This window comes from Sinohyriopsis cumingii, chromosome 4 (genome assembly GCF_028554795.1).
Source record: "Sinohyriopsis cumingii isolate HCF-2022 chromosome 4, ASM2855479v2, whole genome shotgun sequence".
Taxonomy (NCBI): Eukaryota; Metazoa; Mollusca; class Bivalvia; order Unionida; family Unionidae; genus Sinohyriopsis; species Sinohyriopsis cumingii.
This window is the reverse complement of record NC_142964.1, coordinates 24740226-24765311: the sequence shown is the minus strand read 5'-3', so window position 1 is coordinate 24765311 and position 25086 is coordinate 24740226. Positions and strand designations below refer to the sequence as shown.

Here is a 25086-nt window from a genome sequence, read left to right as displayed (position 1 = left end):
TGCTGCAATGCGCCAGAAGCACTAAGCTGTGTCTAACTGCTTGTGCCCAGTTTTTACCTGTTTGAAAATTTTTGAAAACATTGTGCACATGCATTCACTCTTACCTAAATTTCTCTTCTCATATCCAATTAAAATCCACGAATGTTTCACCAATTATTCCGAATGAATTTGTCTACACAGTGATGTATTTTTTTTCCTATTTGTCCAAGTCTTTTACAACTTATTTATATACTATCTTCAAAAGTATGTGCAACATTTATCCACAAGAACTTTATCATCATCGCTGTCAGTATCTTCATCTTCTGACAATTCAATCTCAGAAATTTCTATGTCCGAATCTAAATCTTGCAAAATATCCAACTGCCAAACATATCTTTCCTCAGCTTGCTCAATATTTCAGGATCAAACCAGACAAACTCCTCATTTTTGCTCTCATCAAAAATCACTCTTACGTCCACCATCATTTACGATTTTTCATGAACAGAACACGTTTAGTGAAACTGCTCTCGAACAGTAAACCTTGGCTTTTAAACAATTAAAATTTCCACAAATGAAATTAAAATCATTTCTGATTGGTTTAATAGTTGTTTAGTTCTTTTAAAAAAACCATTTGTAACCAATCAGAGACACTATCAAACACACATTCATCACGACTAGAGATGGGCTGGGCCACTGAATACAGTAAACAAACCATGACTACAGGTGGGATCGACCAATGAATGCAGAAACTGGATCACACCTACAGACGGAATTGGGGCCAAATGAGTTAAGGGCACACATTCTTCTTTTTGATTAGAAGTAACCGAAAAGAACATTTCTCAATCCATGTCAAACCTCAAGAGAGGAGGCAGCTACTTAAACCCATCTAGAACATTCAGATTTTCACGGAAATTCAGGTTTGATGTCTCATTACCTCTTAACTATATGTGTTAAATCAGTCTCAAAAATAAATCTAAGATATGCCGGGTATGAAAATAAATCTAACATATGCCTGGGATGAAAATCCCAAGCCCAACTAACCCAGACAAATAAAACTAATTGCAAAGCAAGTTAATTTTCTTTTTTCTTTGCGCAAATTTTACATAGAACAAAAGAAATTAAAATTGTTGAGGACATTTTGTCACTATATCCTAGCCAGGAAAGTCAGTCAAAATTGCAATTGTTGCCCCCTACATAATACGTTATTCACCTCCCTTTATTTACCTCTAAAGGGAGATAGCTCTTCTACAAGTATATACATTAAATGAGATAGCTCTTCAAGATGGATATACACTATACCCTGGTGTTAGGAAAAGGTGACTGGGTGGGACATGATGCTACATGTCTGTGGCACAATGCCTCAGTGCTAGACATAATTATAAACTGCCACACTGCAGATTTCTTAGTGATATGACAATACAATTGTTAAAGCTACATAAAAACTTCAAATCACAACACACAATGATTTGGAACAGTCTAGAAAAGGGTGAAGATAAAATAGAGTATATATGGGCTTGGATAGCCAGGATTAGTTGTTAATGAAAGTAAGATTTAAGTAAAAAGAAACTTTTGAAGAGTTATCTGAGGTATAAATTTAAAAAAAACCGAGACACTGTTTTATTGGAAGAATTTCAGTCCATTTACAAAGTGAATTTGAAAGACTCATTACTGATAGCACCTGACTCTTTGGTGCGGTACTGAAAGTATGCTTCAAACACACATACATCCTGAAAATGCCATGGCTCATATGGTTTTCTCAGGTTTACTGTGGGAAGTGAATTAGTACCATCTGTCTGTCGTTTATCTGCACTTTTTATGACATACTTTGCCTCATGAACTTTACCCAAATAATAATGTTTTAAGTCCAAAGTACAGACATTAAGTAAAATATGATGGAGTCTGATAGGAACAGAATGACACATATAGGAAAATGTTTAAAAAATGAGAGATGATTGCTGACAATATCAGAAAAAAATGGATTCATAAATATATTACAGAAACTAAGATGGAGCATGATACATTATATTAACATATCACCTTTGCTTGTTTTCTTCAACTCTTCATTTGTTTCCAGTAATTCCATGAGGTGTTTATAGTAAGGTATGAAAGCCATACCCAGAAAATCAGCCATTATGTAATTCCCTGTTAATCAAATCTGAAAAAGCAAAAAGCACATTAATTTTAGCAATAGACTCTTAATAAAGCTATAATTTCAATGAGAATGGAAAAGGTTGGATTAACAATGTCAATTAGCCTGTCAGCTATTCTATGATGTCAGGTAACAAGTCAGTTTATCTATGTCAGGTATCATGTCAGTTTCTCTATGATGTCAGGTAGGATGTAAGTTTTTCTATATGTCAGGTAGCATGCCAGTTTCTCTATGATGTCAGGTAGCATGTCAGTTTCTCTATGATGTCATGTAGCATGCCAGTTTATCTATGATGTCAGGTAGCATGTCAGTTTCTCTATGATGTCAGGTAGCATGTAAGTTTTTCTATGATGTCAGGTAGCATGTCAGTTTCTCTATGATGTCACGTAGTATGTCAGTTTTTCTATGATGTCAGGTAACATGTCAGTTTTTCTATGATGTCAGGTAACATGTCAGTTTTTCTATGGTGTCAGGTAGCATGTCAGTTTTTCTATGGTGTCAGGTAGCATGTCAGTTTTTCTATGGTGTCAGGTAGCATGTCAGACAATAATTATATGCATTCAGAACAAACAAGTATTGGCATACCGGTTATTGATAAGAAATATTACATAGAGAATATTATTTAGGCTTACTGACAATGAAATGGAAGACCTGAAATATTACACAGAATGTCATTTAGGCTTAATGACACTGAAATGGGAGACCTGAAATATTACACAGAATGTCATTTAGGCTTAATGACACTGAAATGGAATACCTGAAATATTACACAGAATGTCATTTAGGCTTAATGACACTGAAATGGGAGACCTGAAATATTACACAGAATGTCATTTAGGCTTAATGACACTGAAATGGAAGACCTGAAATATTACACAGAATGTCATTTAGGCTTAATGACACTGAAATGGGAGACCATTACACAGAGAATACAGAATGTTATTTAGGTTTGCTGACACTGAAATGAAAGATGTAAAAACTTCTGGCTTTGAGCCTTAGTTTTAAAATTCCATAAGAATTGCAATGATTCTATGTATTCATAAATATATGCAATACACTTATCACTTATGCAAAACAACTGAGACAGGTTTTTTAAAATGTTTGCATCCTGACAATACATCCCAATGGTTTAACAATGAGAAACTTGACTTTGTACAGTCAGTAATTGTATTTCACTACAGTTTGTACTTCACCGTTACAGAGTTTATGGTACATGCAGCTCACCTAGTATATATTATTATCTTCAGCTAGTGAAGAAAAGGGGTATTGTTATAATTATTATTATTATTGTATTATTATTATTATTATTATTATTATTATTATTGTATGTCACAGGCCTCATATGGTATTACTGGTATTTCTAACACCACAGAAGGCGGACAATTAAAATGTTAGATAGCTACAAGCCCCCAGCCAACAATGCCGACGGTCTAGGTGTATAAAAGACTCAAGGTGAAAGGTATAACAATTTAATAAAATATCAACTTATTCAACTATTTCATTGACAGCTTCTCAACCTAATTTCTTTTGACAAACACAAACATTGACGTAACCACAGTTGCCAATTACTATCCCTATATGAAATAAAAGTCTTAAGAGAGTGTGTTCCCCCTCAGTGTTGATTCTGCTACTCATCTGTCTGCCTCTCGTTTATCTCCCTTGGTACATCTGGTAACCTCCACTCTGTGGTTTGCTTGCACTTCCAGAACTCTCTTCCATGCTTCTTCCGGTACTGTGCCTCCACCCAAATTGCTTACCTCACAATAGACCTCCCACGTTTTCTCAACATGTCTTTCTTCTCTCTGATTCACAGGTGTCACCTCTCACCTGGAAAGCTTCCTCAAGAAGCCTTCATTCTCAATCTAAACTTAGAATTTCCATTAAGTCATTAATTGCCTTTCTAATGAGTGCACCATTTCAGCACTCTGAGCACAACCTAGTGTCTCACAACTTCTCTATGATGTACTCTTGCTAATGTCCAAACTTGCACTAATCAGAACAATGGACTTAGTCTGAACAAATCGCTTATTGAGACTGCACCCTAGATTTGAATCTCTCAGTTCCGATTAGATAAGGCTTGGTCTCTTTGAAAACTGCACTGGGGTAATTTCTCTCTTACCTGTCGCACACGGATTCCCGGTCGTGACATTGCTGAGTATAAATCAAACAAAGGCATCTCTACTCGGACATAGAATCCCTTGAATTTAAACATGAACGGGTCAATGCATAATGGTCACAAAACAGACAGGCAGTTTCTTTGTCCAGAATCAGGTCTATAGTCGAAATCTTGCATAATATGTATTGACATTATCCATGTATTTTTAGCTATGAATTAACTATAAAAAAATATGTGTATACATGAACCTCAGCAAATTCTCCCCATAACATGACTCTGTATTATTTTTATTATCATTATTATTATTATTACATGTATTATTATTATCATCTGTTACTTATGTTCTTCTTCTTATTATAACAATTATTGTAACTAATATTATGCAGTATGTGAGGTAGTGTCACAAGCACATTCAGATAAATCTATCAAAATGTATTTTAAAAAACTGATTGGATGGGAATAAAAATTACATAAATGTACAAAATCAACTGAGAAATTGAACATAAGATGTTTTAATGCACATGCTGTTTGCAAATAAAATGCATTTTGTCAGTTCTCAACTGCTTCGATATCAATTCGTACATAAAGGAATAAAGGCCTGTACTGGCCAAAAGCAGACTATTTTTATGACAAAACTTTACATCTATTTTGGTAATAATAATTTCGGCAATAATAATGAGACAATTTTCAGGCACAAACATGATAGTGAACCCTCAAAACGATGGGTCTCACTCTGGAATATTTTCATATTCTCTGCTAATATGTCTTTCTGTACCTTTATCTATTTCTTGATCTATCATGATAAGGACCACAACTAGGAGTTTAGTTTTCCATATTCTATTAATTACTTTGTTAAGGACACAACTAGGAGTTTAGTTTTCCATATTCTATTAATTACTTTGTTAAGGACCACAACTAGGAGTTTAGTTTTCCATATTCTATTAATTACTTTGTTAAGGACCACAACTAGGAGTTTAGTTTTCCATATTCTATTAATTACTTTGTTAAGGACCACAACTAGGAGTTTAGTTCTCCATATTCTATTAATTACTTTGTTAAGGACCACAATAGGAGTTTAGTTTTCCATATTCTATTAATTACTTTGTTTCAAGTTTAAAATCTCAAACTACTTTTTGTGTATCCTTGTAATTGGTTCAATGTACAAAATGTGTGGTCTGATATTTTCCTATTCCGTTTCTTAATTGAAAGTATGGGGGACCATCTGTAAAATGCACCGAATAAATCTGAAAATTGTGATGTTACAGGACCTTACATGACACTAAATTACTTACGGGGAAAAAAAGGCCTGGATTGTGAAAAGGGTGTAACATATTTACTATCATGTAAGAAATACATGTAAGGAACAGGAAGTTTCAGGATTACTGAGTAGTGAGCCATCAGGTACCATGACTACACCCTTTATAATGAGCAACAAACTTTGTGCATGCAGGGACATAATGTCTGCTCATAAACTACTTGACATTTATGCATATACTAAACATTCAAATGAAAATGCTGAGACAGTAATATTGCTCGCAATTGCATCCAGTGTAACTCTCTGGTACTAAGCCAGATTAAATTTACTTGTAAATGACAGAAGCCTCTGAAATTAATAAACTGTATATGGAACATTGTCAGATGTGAATGGTATAGTAAAAATACACTACATATATGTGCTCACAGCTTCTATTCCAGACTCCTGAAAGAGGGAGAGTGCAGTGGTGCATGTCCATGATCTGTTAATTTGTTATTGCCATAGTTTCTTTCCAGTGAAATAACCACACTATGACAGCAAAGTTGCTTTTGAACATTATTGATATGTACCAAGGGGGACAATTACCTTGCCCAGCCAGTCTGGACATAAATCAGTTTTATTGTTGGGCACATTTATATTTGATGCAATTACCATAAAGTGACATATAAATATAAATAATGTGCTAGTTTCTATATCATGTACATCACCTATGCCATGTAATAGGCCAATATTTCAATTGGTGGCCCATGTAGACCACCAGGTACATTAAATCACCTCACTTATACCCTGCTTTCTAAACCATCCCAGGTCTCTGCAAATGACAACCCTGTAAGATGATAAAAACTAATTAACCCAGTGTTCAAATATCCCACAAAAAATTATATGAATAACTATGTAAAACAAATACAAAAGAATGTCATTATGGCCCTACTAATATGCATAAAATTATGCAAGTGTCATCTCTTTCTCTACATTTTGCAGACTCGACATGCCGTAGAATCTATTATAGTAAGACATATGGATACATACTCTATAATACATGTAAGTGTATCATATTCATCATCACTATGCATGTTTCACATTAATTAGTTTAACATTCATGATTAATGACAATCATAACATCCAACAGACCGATAGGTACTACCTTCTTCTAAAGTATAGAGCTGCTCAAATATCTTGCCAGATCAGTTCATACGTTTTTTTAAAGTCTGTGATTTTCTTACAGAGAACCACAATCTTGTCTTGCAGTAAATGCCATTTCAGACACTAATAATAATAATAATAATGACTTTATTTAAAGAGGGTAACACAATTAGCTAAGAACTAATATCTACCTTCAGGCCCTTACTACAGACACTAACTGAAACACATCCTACTACAATAATAGTTATCATTCTAACAATAAAATGCATCTCCCATTTGTGCATAAATATAATGTATATTTAAGATATTTAGCTGATGTTAAGAACTTTCCATTATCTCATCACTAGTGTTCAGAACGAAGGTCTGACGATACAGGAAGATGAATGGCAGAATATGCAGATAACTACATGTGGTAAAAGGAGGGCAGACAAGAAGTGAAATAGAAACAAAGACATAATTAGTTTGATACTGCTAGGACCCATATAACCAACATTTTGGAGTTTTCTTCAATAGAGTAAAACCTGTCTTGCAAGACCACTGCTATGAGACCACCTGTCTTGAGAGAACTGTTTCTCAATGCACAGATACACTGATTATATATTGTTATGACCCATCAAGAGGGAATACATGTCTTGAGAGACCATTATGTTTTGGGAGAAGGGGTGGTCTTTCAAGAAAGGTTCTACTGTATTAAAAGTACTGACAACAACTGTACTCTCCATATGAGCAGTTTGATAGCCATAGGAAATGCATGTGTGTAATATGACTCTCTGAAAGTCATGGGACTGTACTGACTGGAAGCCATAGGAAATGCATGCATTAAATAGGACTCTCAGTCATGGGACTGTACTTACTGGAAGCCATTATAGGATTACGGACATGCATGTGACAGGACACTGTCATAGGACTTTACTGACTGGAAGCCATTATAGGATTACAGACATGCATGTAATAGGACTCAGTCATAGGACTGTACTGACTGGAAGCCATAGGATTACAGACATGCATGTAATAGGACTCTCAATCATGGGACTGTAATGACTGGAAACCATTGGATGACAGACATGCATGTAATAGAACTCCAAGTCATGGGACTGTACTTACTGGAAGCCACAGGATTACAGACATGCATGTAATAGGACTCCAAGTCATAGAACTCTACTGACTGGAAGCCATAGGATTACAGACATGCATGTGACAGGACACTGTCATAGGACTTTACTGACTGAAAGCCATTATAGGATTACAGACATGCATGTGACAGGACAATGTCATAGGACTTTACTGACTGGAAGCCATTATAGGATTACAGACATGCATGTAATAGGACTCAGTCATAGGACTGTACTGACTGGAAGCCATTATAGGATTACAAACATGCATGTAATAGGACTCTCAGTCATGGGATTGTACTGACTGGAAGCCATAGGATTACAGACATGCATGTAATGGGATTTTACTGACTGGAAGCCATTATAGGATTACAGACATGCATGTAATAGGATTCAGTCATCGGACTTTACTGACTGGAAACAATTATAGGATTACAGACATGCATGTAATAGGACTCAGTCATGGGACTTTACTGATTGGAAGCCATTACAGGATTACAGATATTCATGTAATAGGACTCAGTCATGGGACTTTACTGACTGGAAGCCATTATAGGATTACAGACATACATGTAATAGGACTCAGTCATGGGACTTTACTGACTGGAAGCCATTAAAGGATTACAGATATGCATGTAATAGGACTCAGATATGGGAGTGTACTGACTGGAAGCCATTATAGGATTATAGACATACATGTAATAGGACTTTCAGTCATGGGACTTTACTGACTGGAAGCCATTATAGGATTACAGAAATGCATTTAATAGGACTCTCAGTCATGGGACTGTACTGACTGGAAGCCATAGGATTACAGACATGCACGTAATTGGACTCTCAATCATGGGACTGTACTGACTGGAAGCCATTATAGGATTATAGATGTGCATGTAATAGGACTCCAAGTCATGTGACTTTACTGACTGGAAGTCATAGCATTACAGAAATGCATTTAATAGGACTCAGTCATAGGACTATACTGACTGGAAGCCATTATAGGATTACAGACATGCATGTAATAGGACTCTCAGTCATGGGACTGTACTGACTGGAAGCCATAGGATTACAGACATGTATGTAAATATGACTCAGTCATGGGACTGTACTGACTGGAAGCTATAGGATTACAGAGATGGATGTAATATGACTCCAAGTCATAGGACTGTACTGACTGGAAGTCATAGGATTACAGACATGTATGTAATAGGACTCTCAATCATAGGACTGTACTGACTGGAAGCTATAGGATTACAGACATGGATGTAATATGACTCCAAGTCATAGGACTGTACTGACTGGAAGTCATAGGATTACAGACATGGATGTAATATGACTCCAAGTAATAGGACTGTACTGACTGGAAGCCATAGGATTATAGACATGCATGTAATAGGACTCCAAGTTATGGGACTGTACTGACTGGAAGGCATAGGATTACAGACATGCATGTAATAGGACTCTCAATCATGGGACTGTAATGACTGGAAACCATTGGATGACAGACATGCATGTAATAGAACTCCAAGTCACGGGACTGTACTTACTGGAAGCCACAGGATTACAGACATGCATGTAATAGGACTCCAAGTCATGGGACTGTACTGACTGGAAGTCATAGGATTACAGACATGTATATAATAGGACTCCAAGTCATAGGACTCTACTGACTGGAAGCCATAGGATTACAGACATGCATGTAATAGGACTCCAAGTTATGGGACTGTACTGACTGGAAGTCATAGGATTACAGACATGCATGTAATAGGACTCCACGTCATGGGACTGTACTGACTGGAAGCCATGATAGGTGATAGGATTACAGACATGCATGTACTAGGACACTGTCATAGGACTATACTGACTGGAAGCCATAGGATTACAGACATGCATGTAACAGGACTCCAAGTCATGGGACTGGACAGACTGGAAGCCATAGGATTACAGACATGCATGTAATAGGACTCCAAGTCATGGGATTGTACTGACTGGAAGCCATTATAGGATTACATACATGCATGTAATAGGACTCTCAGTCATGGGACTGTACTGACTGGAAGCCATAGGATTACAGACATACTTGTAAGAGGACTCTCAGTCATGGGACTGTACTGACTGGAAGCCATAGGATTACAGACATGCATGTAATAGGACTTAGTCATGGGGCCTTACTGACTGGAAGCCATTATAGGATTACAAACATGCATGTAACATGACTCTCAGTCATGGGAGTGTACTGACTGGAAGCCATAAGATTACAGACATGCATGTAACAGGACTTTACTGACTGGAAGCCATTATAGGATTACAGACATGCATGTAATAGGACTCAGTCATAGGACTGTACTGACTGTAAGCCATTATAGGATTACAGACATGCATGTAATAGGACTCAGTCATGGGACTTTACTGACTGGAAGCCATTATAGGATTACAGACATGCATGTAATAGGACTCAGTCATGGGACTTTACTGACTGGAAGCCATTATAGGATTACAGATATTCATGTAATAAGACTCAGTCATAGGACTGTACTGACTGGAAGCCATTATAGGATTACAGACATGCATGTAATAGGACTCAGTCATAGGACTGTACTGACTGGAAGCCATTATAGGATTACAGACATGCATGTAATAGGACTCAGTCATAGGACTGTACTGACTGGAAGCCATTATAGAATTACAGATATTCATGTAACAGGACTCAGTCATGGGACTTTACTGACTGGAAGCCATTACAGGATTACAGATATTCATGTAATAGGACTCAGTCATGGGAGTTTACTGACTGGAAGCCATTATAGGATTACGGATATGCATGTAATAGGACTCAGTCATGGGACTTTACTGACTGGAAGCCATTATAGGATTGCAGATATACATGTAATAGGACTCCTAGTCATGGGACTGTATAGATTGGAAGACAAATTATCCATAGGGTTATAGATATGTGTGTAATACAACTCCAAGTCATGGAAGAAGACCAATATAGGAGCCTCTAATACTTGGCATGGTCTTATTACATTTTCATGCAACCCCATAATTACAATGCATTCAGTTCTATCTCAATGCCTTCATCTAATGTGTGCAAAATGCAATATCAAAATTGTACATTTTTAAAAATCCTCTCCACCAAACATCGTACCTGCACATACCATTTTTTCATGTTGATAATGTAACATTTTTTCATGTTGATAATGTAACATTTTTCACTTATTACATTACATACATTACATTTGACTATACTACTACTAGTATTATTACTACACTCACTTTACAAACTGTAGGGTTCTCAGTGAATGCTTATCCTCTGGGTTTGATGCTTAGAATTTAAATTTGACCCATTTCTAATGGAAATTCCAACCTGTGCGTTTTTATCATGCACCTTGATTCATACCTGTCAACCTGTGTACAGGTTACCCGTAAATTGTACCTTTTTTTCTTTCATTATCGTGAGTGTACGGTCGTATTCCCGTGTTTTGTTTTTTTCTTGTAAAAATTTACGTTTTTTTGTTTTTAAAATTGTGACGATTATTTTATGTCTGGATGTCTGGACTAATTTTTTTATTTTTATAAATCGAGCCACAGGGGCTCGTATCGTTGCTTAAAATTGACCTTTCATACATGTACTATATACTATTATATAGTACAGATATGACAGGTCAATTTTAAGCAACGATACGAGCCCCTGTGAATCGAGCACGATCCTGAATCCTTTTTGGCTATGAACTTCTGTGAAAGTGGTCGGTGTAAGGTGAAGTTGTTTACATTTTCAACATGCACAGTGGAGAGAATGTTGGCAAACCTACAAGTTACTTTCATGTTCTGTGGGGGTAAATTTCATTGGATATTGTACTTGATGAGATTGTAAGTGATCTAAGACTAAGCACACAGCTAACTAATATAACTGTTCCCTTTGGCTAAAAAATCAGCCTGAATTAGTTTAAAGTACACTCTCTTTAGCAGTTATCAAAATAAGGAAACGATTTTTGCCAAACTAGACATAAACAGCTTCTGAAAGTACAATGAATGAATTACCAAATATATAAAATGTAAATTAAGTTATCGGCTCTGTTGTGTTTTTTTTTTTTTCATTACAATTTACCGCTGAAGTCCAGGAAGTGCAAATGACCAAGCGGAGCTAGCAGTATTTTGAAAGATACGCATCTGGAGTAAGGCCAAGCTGTATACTCTATAACCCATATTACACCCATCAATCATACACCAAAATAAAGGGAATCAAAGGTTCTTTGAATAATACATAAGATATGCATGGTCCTTTTTAAATAACCAGTATAGCCAGTGAGGACATTCGGGGAAATCCTTTTTCTTTAAAATTCTAAACCCTCCCAATGAAAATACGATGCTGGTGAGCGTTACCTATGGAAAAGCAAGGAGAAGATAACTCTAATATGCTTTCGAAAATTAGCATTAGGCCTGTAGATCAAACAAATCTATTTTTGCACCATACCCATAGGCACTTGATTCCGGGGTAAACTAATGTGTACACTCACCAATTAACTGGTGAGTGAGTGTACACATTAGTTTACCCCGGAATCAAGTGCCTGTGACCATACCCCGTGTTAAAGTGATAAGATCTTGCGCAAAATTATTGGTTTTTATGTCAATTAAAACCCCAAATCTTGCATATCCTGCATTATTTTAATTTTAGCGTGCTTTATAAGATGATTAGAGGCACTACGAAATATTTAAATTGCATTTTATCCTTTTGTTCTACGCATACATTTTTAGAAACAGCATCAATTCCACACAAAAATTAAGATATTTTGGAAAATTTTAGCTGATGCGCGTTGCCTGAAACTAAGGTTTGAATTAAGCCGGTCAGAATTGTAATCCAAACAAGAAGATGCATTGCCAGCATGACGGACGTGGTACAGATACTTATAGTGACGTCATTCTCATGGCTAATAAAAATGCTCACTGCAAATTTTTGACTAAAATCGGCACACCTGAAACAAATTCATAATTTTTCAAACACAAGATACGCAATTTTAATAGAACTGATCACCGGCTTACGAGATATAAACCTCTGGGCTGCTACTTTGGCGATTTTTTTTATTGTTAGATTTATTTTATGGACAGCTAGGGTTTAGGGGAAAAAATATAAATACGTAATAACGAGACTGTGATAAATCCAAAGAAGTTAAAAATACACTTTGAAAATGCATTTTTCAAAATACCTTGCACATACCTTTTATTTTATATTTTTTTTTGTACAAGAAACGACACTTTCGTTTTTGAGTTGATCCACACATGGGAGTATCAGTCCACGAATAAATGGATGGGGGGGGGGGTCTAACCTGTAAAATGTTGTTATAGATTAGCCTGCCGGCCCCCCCCCCCCCCCCTTTGATTCATGGACGGATGCTCCTAATTTTCTTTGTTACGAACCCTTGTGGTCCGGGTGTGAGTTGGAGCCCACTATAGGAATAATTTATGTGTTTGATGACTAACCTCTGACTGAGTACATTATATATTTTACAATAGCGAAGGCCGAGGTTGTTCTGATTACGATTTAATATCCTTTTTGTTCCAACAGTATTCCACATGAACAAAAATATTTCCTAAATAGTTCTCAATGGCGACGAATTTCACTCAAGAATGATTTCACAGTTTTGAGGGAAACTGCCAAGCTATGTTCCGCCGTGGACAGATACACATGTACCTGAAATCAGGCTAATAAAAAGTGGACATAGAATACAATTAATTTAATTATTTATTATCTACTTTTTTTTCTCAGCACTGAACTTTCCACTGTGTGATAATCAATACAAATCATATGTGACAATCAAAACAAATCATATGTTAATCTAAACTACCTTCAAAGATGACTTCACGGTGAAGTTCTTGTCAAAGGTTCACTGTCATTTTTTGAAAGGCTGGACTGTAAACAAACCAGCGTGCAATGGAACACTGCTTTCACTTCCAAAACACACAGACAAACACACCATAAGCTCATATTCTAAAGAATAAATAATTGCCTTTAAATACATACCAGTAATGCCTAAATCTAACTCTTGTATCACCACCAAAAGGAGACAGGAAAAAATGCTCTAAAAATAGACTGGGACTACATTTGTGGGTTCTGAACTGGAACTATTAATTGTGACCTGATTCCTAACAGGCACAATTTTATATGGCCAATTTTAGTCAAACATTTATATTTGCATGCCATACATATTTCAGCTTTATACATGAAGTCTTTTGGAATTTCCTTCCATATGTGACAGCTGTCAGAGAGAGCGTAGTGTTGGTGTTCCACAGGGCGTAAGTTGTGGTTCAAATGTTCTTAAAAAAACAATATGTTCCCAAGATCTTTTTGACCGGGATTTCCAAAGTATCCTCTTTAACTACTATTGGGTCTCGGGGGGGGGGGGGGTGTACATCCAACGTAGGAGGTTCTTGGACTATGTGAACTATTGGAATTATAGGTCAAACGTATAAGAGTCTGGACCATCTGAACGCTGAGGTGATGCATGTAGATTCTAACTACTATTGGGTCTCGGGGGGGGGGGGGGGGGGTGAGGGGGTACATCCAACGTAGGAGGTTCTTGGACTATGTGAACTATTGGAATTCATGGTCAAACGTATAAGAGCCCTGGACCATCTGAACGCTGAGGTGATGCATGTAGATTCTAGGCCATGTGGATCATGTGGCCCATGGTCCATACGCAGTGAAACAGAGTGATGTGTGTGTGTGTGTGTGTGTGTGTGTGTGTGTGTGTGTGTGTGTGTGTTACTAATTTATTGCTAGTATCAATAATGGATGATGAAACTTCGTTTCTTCTTCTTCTTCTAACTCCTCTACTTTTTCCACCATCCCCTTATCTTTCCTAAAATTCCTTTCTTCTTATCCTTCGTCTCTGGCATCCAGTCAGGATGGCCTAGCGCTCTGAATTTCTCCTGTATTCGTATCCAGTTATGGTTGAGTTTGTCTAAGTTTTCTGTTCTCTTTCTATTTTCTTCTTCTTTTCTTTTCTTAGACCACTTTTCTTTGATGTTCTTGACCTCTTCGGTCAGCACTTTCCTCATTACTTCTTCCGCTTTCTTAAGCTTGTCTAAGCCCCACTTCACAAAAGACCAATCTGTCCATTCTACAATGTCTTCTAATAAACACCTTACACTCGTCACATAAACTATGGCTTCTTTCAACTTTCCCACTTTCACATCAGGTGGGTTAATGAAACCTCTGATTCTCTTCTCCTCATCCTCTATCATTTCTTTCACAATATCTATGGCTAAGTGGATGCTGGTTATTTGTCTTGAGACCAAGTCTTTTGTCAGTGCATGCCTCCATTCCTGTTCAAGCCTTTCTGCTACATTCAATCCATCCACCATCCAATACCAACTTCCAATAAGGTTGTTATACAAAGCTGAAGCTGCTGGTATCTTCTTGTTTGCTTATTCCGTGGAATGGGCTCCAATGTCAAACACTGTTAGTTTTATAGTTAAAGCGCGGACGTGAAGGAAAACATCCCCTACTTTTTTCATTTCATATTATCTACTATCCACATACGTGAAGCAGCAATAAACTAACCCCAAATCTACTATCCACACACGCAAAGCATTAAAATGAAATCCTAATCTACAAACACACAAACCAACTTAAGCTCTTACGTAACCCAATAATCTACTATCCACACAAACGTACGTGATCGCTTACACACACACACACACACACACACACACACATAGATAAAAAAGAGTCAGTGTTTATATTCACACTACTCTACATGCACACACATTGGCAAATCGATTACTATTTCTTTTCTAAAGGCTTGGATAGCCCTGAAAAGGGCTGTTTGTTTTTGAACTCCATGGCACCTGGTTAATGATGGCACCTTCCAGGCCTGGCACCACACACACATCTTTTTCCCCAGTCTCTTTTCACTCTTTTTTGGGGGAGAGCAGAGGTGGGATAAGTGGCTTCAGAATCCCAATTTTCTGTCTCTGGGATTCTGAAATTTCCTCTCTCCTTTTCTTTTTTTCTTCTTTCCTCCTCCTCTTTCATCCTTCCCTCTTCGACAATGGCCTCCGCGGCCAGTTCATTTAGTATGCGCCTGGCATATTCCAGGTGCATCTGGAGTTCTAGAAGCTTTACAATTCTGGTATTCATTGTCTTGTTAACGAATGAACAGGGTAGCTAGACTGCCCAGCGATTTTCAATTTATACTAAAAGCGCGGACGTGAAGGAAAACATCCCTAAAATAAAATTGATATTACCTAGATCATGACCAAACAACGCGCCGACCTAAAAGAAACACTCACTCACTTTTTTATACTACCCATTACTAATTTAAAAATTTTCATTAGTCACTTCAATATACTATCCACATACGCAAAGCAGTCAAACCCCAAATCTACTCTCCCCACACGTCAAACAGCAAAAAAAAAAAACATGATCATGATCTACTATCCACACAAACTTACGTGAGCACTTACAAACACACAATCATATACACAAACACATACACTCACACTATAAAAAAGAGTCAGTGTTTATATTCACACTACTCTACATACACACATTGGCAAAATCAATTGTTATTTCTTTTCTAGAGTATTGGGTAGCCCTGAAAAGGGCTGTTTTTTTTTGGTTTTTTTTTTGTTTTTTTTTTTTTTTTTTTTTGTTTGCTATGGCAATCTTTAAGTTTCTAAGAATGCGATGTCCTCTGACGATAGACTTTCTGACGATAGGTCTGCTTCTTCGGAAAGAAAAGAAGAACTCTTTGGTGTCGATACGACAATCGACAAAGCCTCTGTCAGGTTCAGGTTGCTGCTGCTGTTGCTGCTGTTGCTGCTCTCTCTGCTGTTTCTGAAGTCTGTACTTCTCTGTCCATTCTTCTTTCTCCCTGTTCACTTCTTCTCTGAAGAGCTCTTCTATCAGGTCGTCAGTGACTTTTAGCATTCTCACATTCTCTATCTCTTCTGGCTTCAGTATCAGACTGTGTCTGACCCTATGCAAATTCACATAGGCTTCGTTTAGCTTAGCTAGTTTGGAGCACATCTTCGTAGGAGGATGAGTCGACAATGGATGGTTAGACTGGAGGCTACCCCGGATTTAAAGTCAAAGCGCGGACGTGAAGGAAAACATCCCTCTACGGTTTTCGAGCCGGAACGTTCATTGAGTGCCATGAGAGGGATAGTAAGAAGTCAAAGAGCATGAATCAAAATTCTTATAGCCAAACAAAAGACAAAGGCATTTTTTTCTAAACACAACATTTTTTATTCAAAATCACTTAATACTAACAAACAACTATAACATTTTTAATAATAATAATTCAACAATATAACATCAAACATTTTTTTCTAATACCAAACATTTTTTCAATTATCACTCTACTTTAAACAGGGTTGACAACGTTGTGAATAAAACTGTGATTTCCACTGTTGGAAGTCATTAGGCCATTGATGGACACTACGTTTCCTAGCTTGAGACAAAAGATAAGCATAATGGTCACAAAACCATCGATCTACTTTCACATCGTTTCTAGAAGAAGAACGAGGATCAAAATGAGTTACTAAATGTTCTAAGGAATAGCCCAGGCTGCGATGATGCAGAAAATACACACAATATTGTCCACACGCCAAGGAATCTGTGCCTAGTAATTTCACATTATTGAATCGGGTGGTCTGAGCATTTCTTCTCATAAAGTCAATGATATCGTCTTCCAAAGGAGGCAATCCGTAGGAATCGAAATATTCCACACATCATTCTTGAGGAAAGTAGACGGCTACCCAGTGGGTTTCTGGGAGATGACTGTCGTCCGTGTTGATCACATAAACTTGATGGTCTTGAGGTTTGCGATGAGGGAGTTCGTCTTTAGCACAGACGACAGGATTCCAAGAAGCAGTGTACGAACTGTGGTTCAAAAGGTAATAAAGTTCCCAGGTATCCATGATTTGTGTGGTTTTTTCTTCTTCTTCTGCTTCTTCACAGGTAATGATAAGTGATCAATTCGATCCTGACCTTTTGCTTGAAAATGTCTGACAAGTAAAAGGCGTTTAGCTCCGACTTCTTATTCTGGTCAAAGAGAGATTTGATGCGACGGCGCTCCAGAGACGTTAATGGAGGAGAAGAATGTTTATCCAAGTCTTTATACCACTCGTTCAACACGAATTCTATCTCGATGACACCCCAAGCTTTGTCCAGATATTCGTCCAATTTTTCTTCTTGGCTCAACATCAGACATTTGTCGTGTTGAATTTGACTGGGATGATCGTTGTGACATCCATAGCACTCTTCATTGATCAATTCGTTCATTACATCTGTCAGGAATGTAGCAAAACAGGAGACTAAATGGGCTTCTTGTTCTGGCCATCTTGACTTCATCATGATAACTTCTTCGTCTTGGGATTCTTCTTCTTCTTCTTCTTCTTCTTCTTCTTCTTCTTCTTCCATGGTCTCCTCACATTCCATCTTCAAAGTTTCTCCACTAGGTAAAGAGGGATAACAGTCTTCCATGGCTTCTAATAATCTAGAATGACTTCTCTTAAACTGTTGATTTCTATGTTATTGTCAAATTCTGCATACAGGAGGACGTTCACTGTGTCAGGTAGATGATTAGTAAACTGAAGTTCCACACGAATCTGGCCGGCTTTTATAGGGTGGAAATGTCCCTCGCCGATGCCTTGGTCTGGAGTGAAATCAAACGCCCACAAACCGTAGCTTCCTGTATAATCCTCGTACGATATGACGTGACTGGTGTTGGTTTCTAACTGACCGGTGGCTTCGTACAGGGACAAGTACGACGTCAAGTAATTCCTGTCACCAAACTTAGGCTCAAACGGTCGGGTACACAGTGTCTTGCCATCGCGACTGACTTCGATCTTGGCTACGTTGTAATGATGAAACAGGAAAGGATTTTCGTTGTGGACTCCGTTGAAGGCTGAATTCTTGACGATACCAAGGATCAAACGCTTGGGTAACTGGCCTTGGAACAGATGATCTTCGATCATGGATCGCTGTCCAGCAGGAATGGTGAACGTTTTTACTTCCACGCGTCGTATGGGATACTTGGCAGTCGTTCTGCTCAACGTTTGACTGATGTCGTTTCCCACTTTGGGTAACACTTTCACGCGTCGCACGTAGAGCCTGGCTTCTTGAAAAATGGTTTTGTACTCGTTAGCATGGGCCAACAAATGGAAAGCGGTACTGCTACGATTCAGTCTCAGGCGAATATCCACTCCGTTCAGTAAATACTTTTCTTGTAACCACATGTCCAAATGCAAACGATCCATCAGTTCTAAACTACGTCCTTGCAGAATTTTATTTCTACGTGTATTAAACCCCACATTGTGAGGATCGTCATCTGCTGTGAGGGCTGTATCGTTAAACGTGTTATCACCCGCTGTGTCAGGTTTCCATACCACGCAAGCATCCAGATGAGTATTCTTGGCTTCTTTTCCGTACGTCAAGAGATTTTCCAGGTAGGCACGATACGGGTAAGTATCCATGCTGCTGCTGACCAGTTTGTTATTCAAGTACAAGTCCACTTCGCTGAACAAGGAATGCATGAAATTGTTGACGGGCGCTAAATTATCATTGGCTCCAGGATTGGTGTTGTCCGTTTTGATCACTCTGACTTTCAAATACAGGTAACTGCTATTCAGATCAATGTAATCTTCGGGCTGACCTTTGATGTCAAACTCGATGGGAGCAGAATCCGTCAAAGAGGAGACGGGATGAAATTCCACCCATTGGGATTCTTGCATCGTCATCATGGTGGGTGGCATGGCAAACAGATCTAGTTCCGACTTGGAACAAGCGCAAGACTCTCGGTGCATCATTTTTTCTCTGTGTTTCAATAATCGAAAACGTCTAAGTCTCGAACGGTTCTTCTTTTCTTTGTCTTTCTAGCTTTAGAAGTGTGAAGTCTGGTGAAAGGGTGTTTTCTTCGTCGTCTCTTTCTGCCTTGTCCTTGCTGAATGTCTGATTCGGTAACGTGCAGGGCATTTATAGGTGTTTCTCGTCGACCCAAAAGGTCTTTACCAGTTTTCAGCAAGACAATTTTGCCTGTCCTCAAGAAAGCTTCTTTGGGGTTTTGTCGATGATGACATTTTGGACAAATTCTTTGCCTTGTGTCAGTGCCGCATCTTTCAAGGCGTGCAATCCGCGTGTCACCATCGGTTTCAACACCGGAGCCACCGAACGAAAAGCCGATTTTAACATATCTCCTAAACCGTGTCCTCGCTGTCGAGTAACCCCTCGGTACACTGGATACATGACTTACGAGTCGTGAGAGAACCGATTTCGAAAATGGAGTTTCACCGTGACTTTCCCTTTGGTGAATGGAATATTTTGTCCCAGATCTCCTTTTATAGCAATGTTGACCGTGTCCAAATAAGTCTTGCTGACGGGCAAATAGTGAGGATGTACAAATTCGCGGTGAACGTGATAAGTGTTTCCACCTTTCTCGTCAGTGGCCGTGGCAGAATCCACTTTGAAAGGAATGACGCGCAGTAACGGCACGGAGGTGTGTCCCACCACGTTATACTCCACCACATCGGAGTACACAAACATCAAATTCAGTCCTTGGTTCAGTTCTACCGGGGAACGAAATAACTTGCTAAAAGACTCGTTGTCGTAAATGATTGGTAATTCGTTTTTCTGGATCATGACCATTCTCATGTCCATGTCTCCGCCCAACATGTCAAACAATTCAGGACAAAATAAAATGGACACGATTTTACCCCCGTCAAATTTCATCAAGAAGCGACGAGCTGCTTTGTGGTACTCCATGGTGACACTTTTTTGACACTTTCAAAAGCTTTCAGAAACAAGACATTAAATCTGGAGGTAATGGTGCTGACCAAATGTTGACCACTAAAATAATGGCCTGCGGGAATGAACAAGTGGTAGGACCACTTTTGAGTTTTGTCATCATAGGTTTTGTGATCATATTTGACATGGGTATTCAAGTACTGTTGCATTGGATCGTCATGAACTTCCACCGTAAAAAAAATTTTGATTGGGAAGGACATTGAGGACTTGGGTCGGGTGAATCATTTCCACTAAAGCCACATCCCAATGGGCTTGGTGATCTAATGGGATTGCCTGAGGTAATTTGGCCGTGTAACAGCACAACGTGTTCTTGGGAAACACCTCCATGGAAGTGTCACTGGGTAAGGTTAAGTAAAATTGGTTGTTATTGCTCATAATTCCAAAGTTCTGTGGCTGTCCTAGGGGTTACTGGACGTCAGAGGCGTGTCTCCTCCCAAAATGGGGTTATTGTTGTTATTGGAGTGGTGACTGGCACTGACACTGGACACAAGGTTCACATTGTTCCCGTTCGAGGTGAATTTCAGGGAGGGATTAGGAAGCAGGTACCCGATGCAACTGTTCAATAAAATGGTCCGCAATTGTTTGTCTCCTTGTTGCAAACTCAAATTGGCAATGGCTGCTCCGATGACACAATACACCACGAAGATTTGGCAGAAAAAGACGATTTGCGTTTTAGGCACACGCTCTCCACACCACACTCACAAGGGTTGTTTCTGTAAATCTTGCAGAGAAGAACTGGGTGAAGGAGTGGTCGACGTAGTTGCGTCTGTGTGAAAGGGCATGATGGTCACTTCTTTTTATAGTCGATGACTTGTGAAGCGTCGATCCAAGAATCGAAACTGGGTGGATATCCTTTCCAACGTACTTTGACTTCTTTGACACGTCGTTTGCCCACTTTACGGGTTCTGCGTTCGAGAATACTTTCGATGTCGTACACGTCGTCTTCTTTTTTGGTGACACGTTGAAACTCGGGTAAGTAAAACGTTCCTTTGAGCACTTCTCCGTTCATGTCTTCCAGTTTATAGAAGGCAGGATGACGCCCATGCACTCGTCCAGTGACACGAAACAATTCGGTCGTCCAGGTAGGTAAGTAATCTTTGTCGAAAGTGCGTTTGGTTTTGCCAATGCGTACCCAATCTCCTACGGCCAACACTCCACTTTTCTTGGGGTCAGCCCTCGTCGGGGACGTACCAAACAGGCGCTCAAACAACAACACTTCGTTGTCGGGAGTCACTTCTTGCGGGGCACGTCCGATGCTTCGATGGTAAGACTGGTTGTATAATTGCACCAGGTGTGGTAAGATGTCGATGTACTTCAGAGTGTGGTGATGCGTAAAATATTTCCACATGCGTTCTTTCAAAGTGCGTTGGAAACGTTCCACGATACTGGCTTTGGTTTCGGGATTCTCGGTGGTAAAAAAATGAATGTCACGTTTCTTTAATTCTTTTTGGAAAGCTTGGTTCAGAAATTCGATACTTGTGTCCGTTTTGTTTCAACACTCGTTGCAGGGCTCGCACTAACTCGCTGCTCGATTTGGAAGTCAAGGGTACGACCCAGGCAATTTTGGAAAAGACGTCGATGACACAAAACAAATATTTGTAGCCACGATTGTAGTTGGCCAAATGAGAGACATCGGCTAAATCGGCTTGCCATTGATGATCGATGCCTTCCACTCGGGTGCGACTTCTGGAAAACTTGCGTCGAATGGGTTTGTGCAAAGTGTAGGTAGCTTGTTCTTGTAACCATCGTTGCACTTGAGGTAAACGGAGACTTTTCAGTCGCGTTTTGGCAGCACGATACAATTTTTGAACTCCTGCGTAACCTGCAGGATGGGAGGGATCGTAGTAAATGCTGGCTAAGACTTTTTCCATTTGTTGGTTTGTGTGTTAATAAGGCACCCACTCTTCGAGGATGCTACTTTGGGTGGGTCGAAAGGGTGGTTTGGAAACGGATTTACGTGTCCGATGGGCTATGGGAGTAGAAGTCGAACGTAGTGGTGGTGGAGGTGGCAATGGAATGGCTTTGGTCTTCTTTTCATTTTTCACTTCTGGTTTCCCTTCTTTCTTTTTCAATTCTGTCGAAGGAGGAGTGGACATCATCTTTTTTACCCAAGCTTTCATTTCTTCTCGTTGGGGTGTGGGGGACGGGGTCAACAAGGATGCAGCAATCTTACTTGAAATGGGAGCTGCTGACGGTGTTTGAAACACTTCTCGTATCTCTTCTTCCTCAGGTCTTCGTGGGGTAGCATCTCTGGTGACCCCTGGGGATGGTAGTAGTGGTGGTGGTGGTAGTGATGATGGTGCTGGACTTTTCATCAAGGTCTTAAAATCTTTCAGAGTGGGTAGAGCTGTTTCGTCTAAAGCTTTCTGGTGAAAGAGTTGCAGTCGTTGCAAGAGTTGATCGTACCTTTGGGATTTTTCTGTTTCGGACAAATCTTGGCGATCCATCAAGGACTGCAATTCGTGTTGTAACAGGGACATCTCGCTCAAATTGGGATTGGGAGGTCAATGCGGGGTGCGTTGTTCTTGCCAACGATGGTATTCCATCCATCGTTTGTAAGGCACTAAAGCTAGTTTTCGTCCTTCCATGGGGTTGTTAGGGGTCGATTCTGAGATCTTGGGACTTCAGAGGGCCTTTTTATCTTGCTCCCACCGGTCCTCCCAACATGGTTCCCAAGACTCCTTTCAGCAATGGGCCTACAAGAGGGGTAAAATGCCTCTACGTTGGACCAACATCTTCTTCTTTTGACGAATGGGAATTTTCTTTTGAACCATTTGGCGAAGAACGTGACGATGTTTGCCTAAGCATTGTTTCTGGTGTTTGGACAAAGGGATCGTGCCTTTCAACACGTTCAAACAACATTCGCACACGGTATCGATGACCTCTTTGGAGGCTGATTGAATGAGTTTCTTTTCGCAGGGGTGGAGAAGCTTTGGACAGGACAGATAACATGTCCCCATGTTTGACTAAACGAGGAGGCAGTCCTTTCCTTTTCTTTCCTTGGGGTTGTTTAGAAGAAGGATGTTTTCTGGAGGGTGACATCTTTGAGTCTTCAGCACCAAAAACACTGATACCCCTTCTCGGTCACAGGCCTTTTTAATACTGGAACGTGTCGCCACTGGTTGTCTTTACGGCGTATCAACTTCAGGACAGGCATGACACGTCGTGCAGAGGTACGTAATGGACTAAATCGAGCCAGTTCTTGCTTGGACAAATCCAGTAAACTTTGTAACATGCCCGATCTTTCTTGAACTTTGATTTTGGGAGAAGGTACTTTGTGAGCAGCGGCCACTGCCACTAAATTGGAGGGTCCTGCCACTGGGGAAGTTCTTGGGGTCATCAACGGAGAAGTTCTTGGTGTAATCAACGTATCCAAGTACTCTTCAGTTCTTGGTGTCATCAACGGAGAAGTGAATGAACCGGAGGCTACCGGAGACGCGGTCACCGCCTTTGCAGGTCGTGGTTTGCGAGTGTAAGGTTGCGTCCTGGCTGAAGTGCCTCTCTTGCGACTAGTTTTTTTCTGTGGACTTTTCTTTTTCTGGGGACTTTTTCTCTGTTTCTTTTTCTGGGGGCTTTTCTTTTTCCGGGGTGGTGACTGATAAGAGGAGGGTCCCGCCACTGGAGAAGTTCTTGGAGACACGGGTCTCCTTGGGGACTTGGCCTTGGCACCGTGGCTCTTTTTCTTCTTCTTGGCGCTTCGTTTGACTTTTATCTTGGGGAGAAGTTTGGGAGCATTAGGATCCCATCTTAAGAGAGAGCGAATGATGACCCCTCCAAGAGTACCGCTCCCTCCAGGTTTCAAAATGATTTGTTTTTTGGTTTGAGTGTCGATGCGAGGATCGGCCAGTTGGCACGATCTAAATGTTCGTCGATGACTTTGACAGTGGATGAAGAGTGAGCAGAGACAGCAGACGTAGCCAGAGTGTTAGGAATGTCACTTGTGACACGAAAACAGACAAGACAAGAGTTTATATACTTTTTTGAGAACACGTTTATTGAATGCTTTAAACATGAACACGAAAGACAAAATACATAAAAGCCAAAGGCTTAAGTACAACGATAAAAGGCACATGATTACCACTAACGTGGAATAAAAACAAGTGTCTGTACAACATGTTTTGGGTAATGTTCTCACCAGTTCTATAGGGGGTAAGGTCACATAAGTGTCCTCCCGAAAGGGTCTTTCAGGAATGTCCACGACAGTCCTGTCCTGGGTGACGGGTTCTTCTGGTACTGTCACTAACACAGGTTGAAAAGTAACGTTTTTCCTTGAACAACTCTCGTGCATACTGGGCCACTTCTTGGGTCCAAGCCTCAAGATCCCATTCTTTCCAGGCACGGACATCTGTCCATTGGGGGTGTAAGTCACAAGCTACACACACATCGTGATACACGTCTTGGGTAGCTAAAAGTTGACGAATCTTTTTTTTCCGGTAGAGGTCGAGAAGTATCCAGATGAAAACGCAAGGCTTTGAGCAAAAGGAGTCTTTCGTGACCATTTAAGGCCATTTGGGTGGTAAGTACTGA

The 25086-nt window shown here is 39.5% G+C and overlaps 1 protein-coding gene across 5 annotated transcripts in view; it reads right to left on the bottom strand.

Annotated features, from left to right (window-relative positions):
- LOC149800821 (uncharacterized) overlaps window positions 1-11821 on the bottom strand; it is a 42032-nt gene extending 30211 nt beyond the window's left edge. The window contains exons 1-2 of one of the 5 annotated variants that reach the window (XM_089954821.1): window positions 11793-11821; window positions 2017-2134 (exon numbers count right to left, since the gene is read on the bottom strand). In XM_089954821.1, the coding sequence (XP_089810947.1) occupies window positions 2017-2110 (94 nt within the window). In that variant the 5' untranslated portion in view covers window positions 2111-2134; window positions 11793-11821. Of the gene's footprint in view, window positions 1-2016; window positions 2135-11027; window positions 11349-11522; window positions 11700-11792 lie in introns of those variants that run through there. The other 4 variants (XM_089954818.1, XM_089954817.1, XM_089954819.1 and 1 more) reach the window with 4 other exon arrangements.
- Between the last annotated feature and the right edge of the window lie 13265 nt (window positions 11822-25086).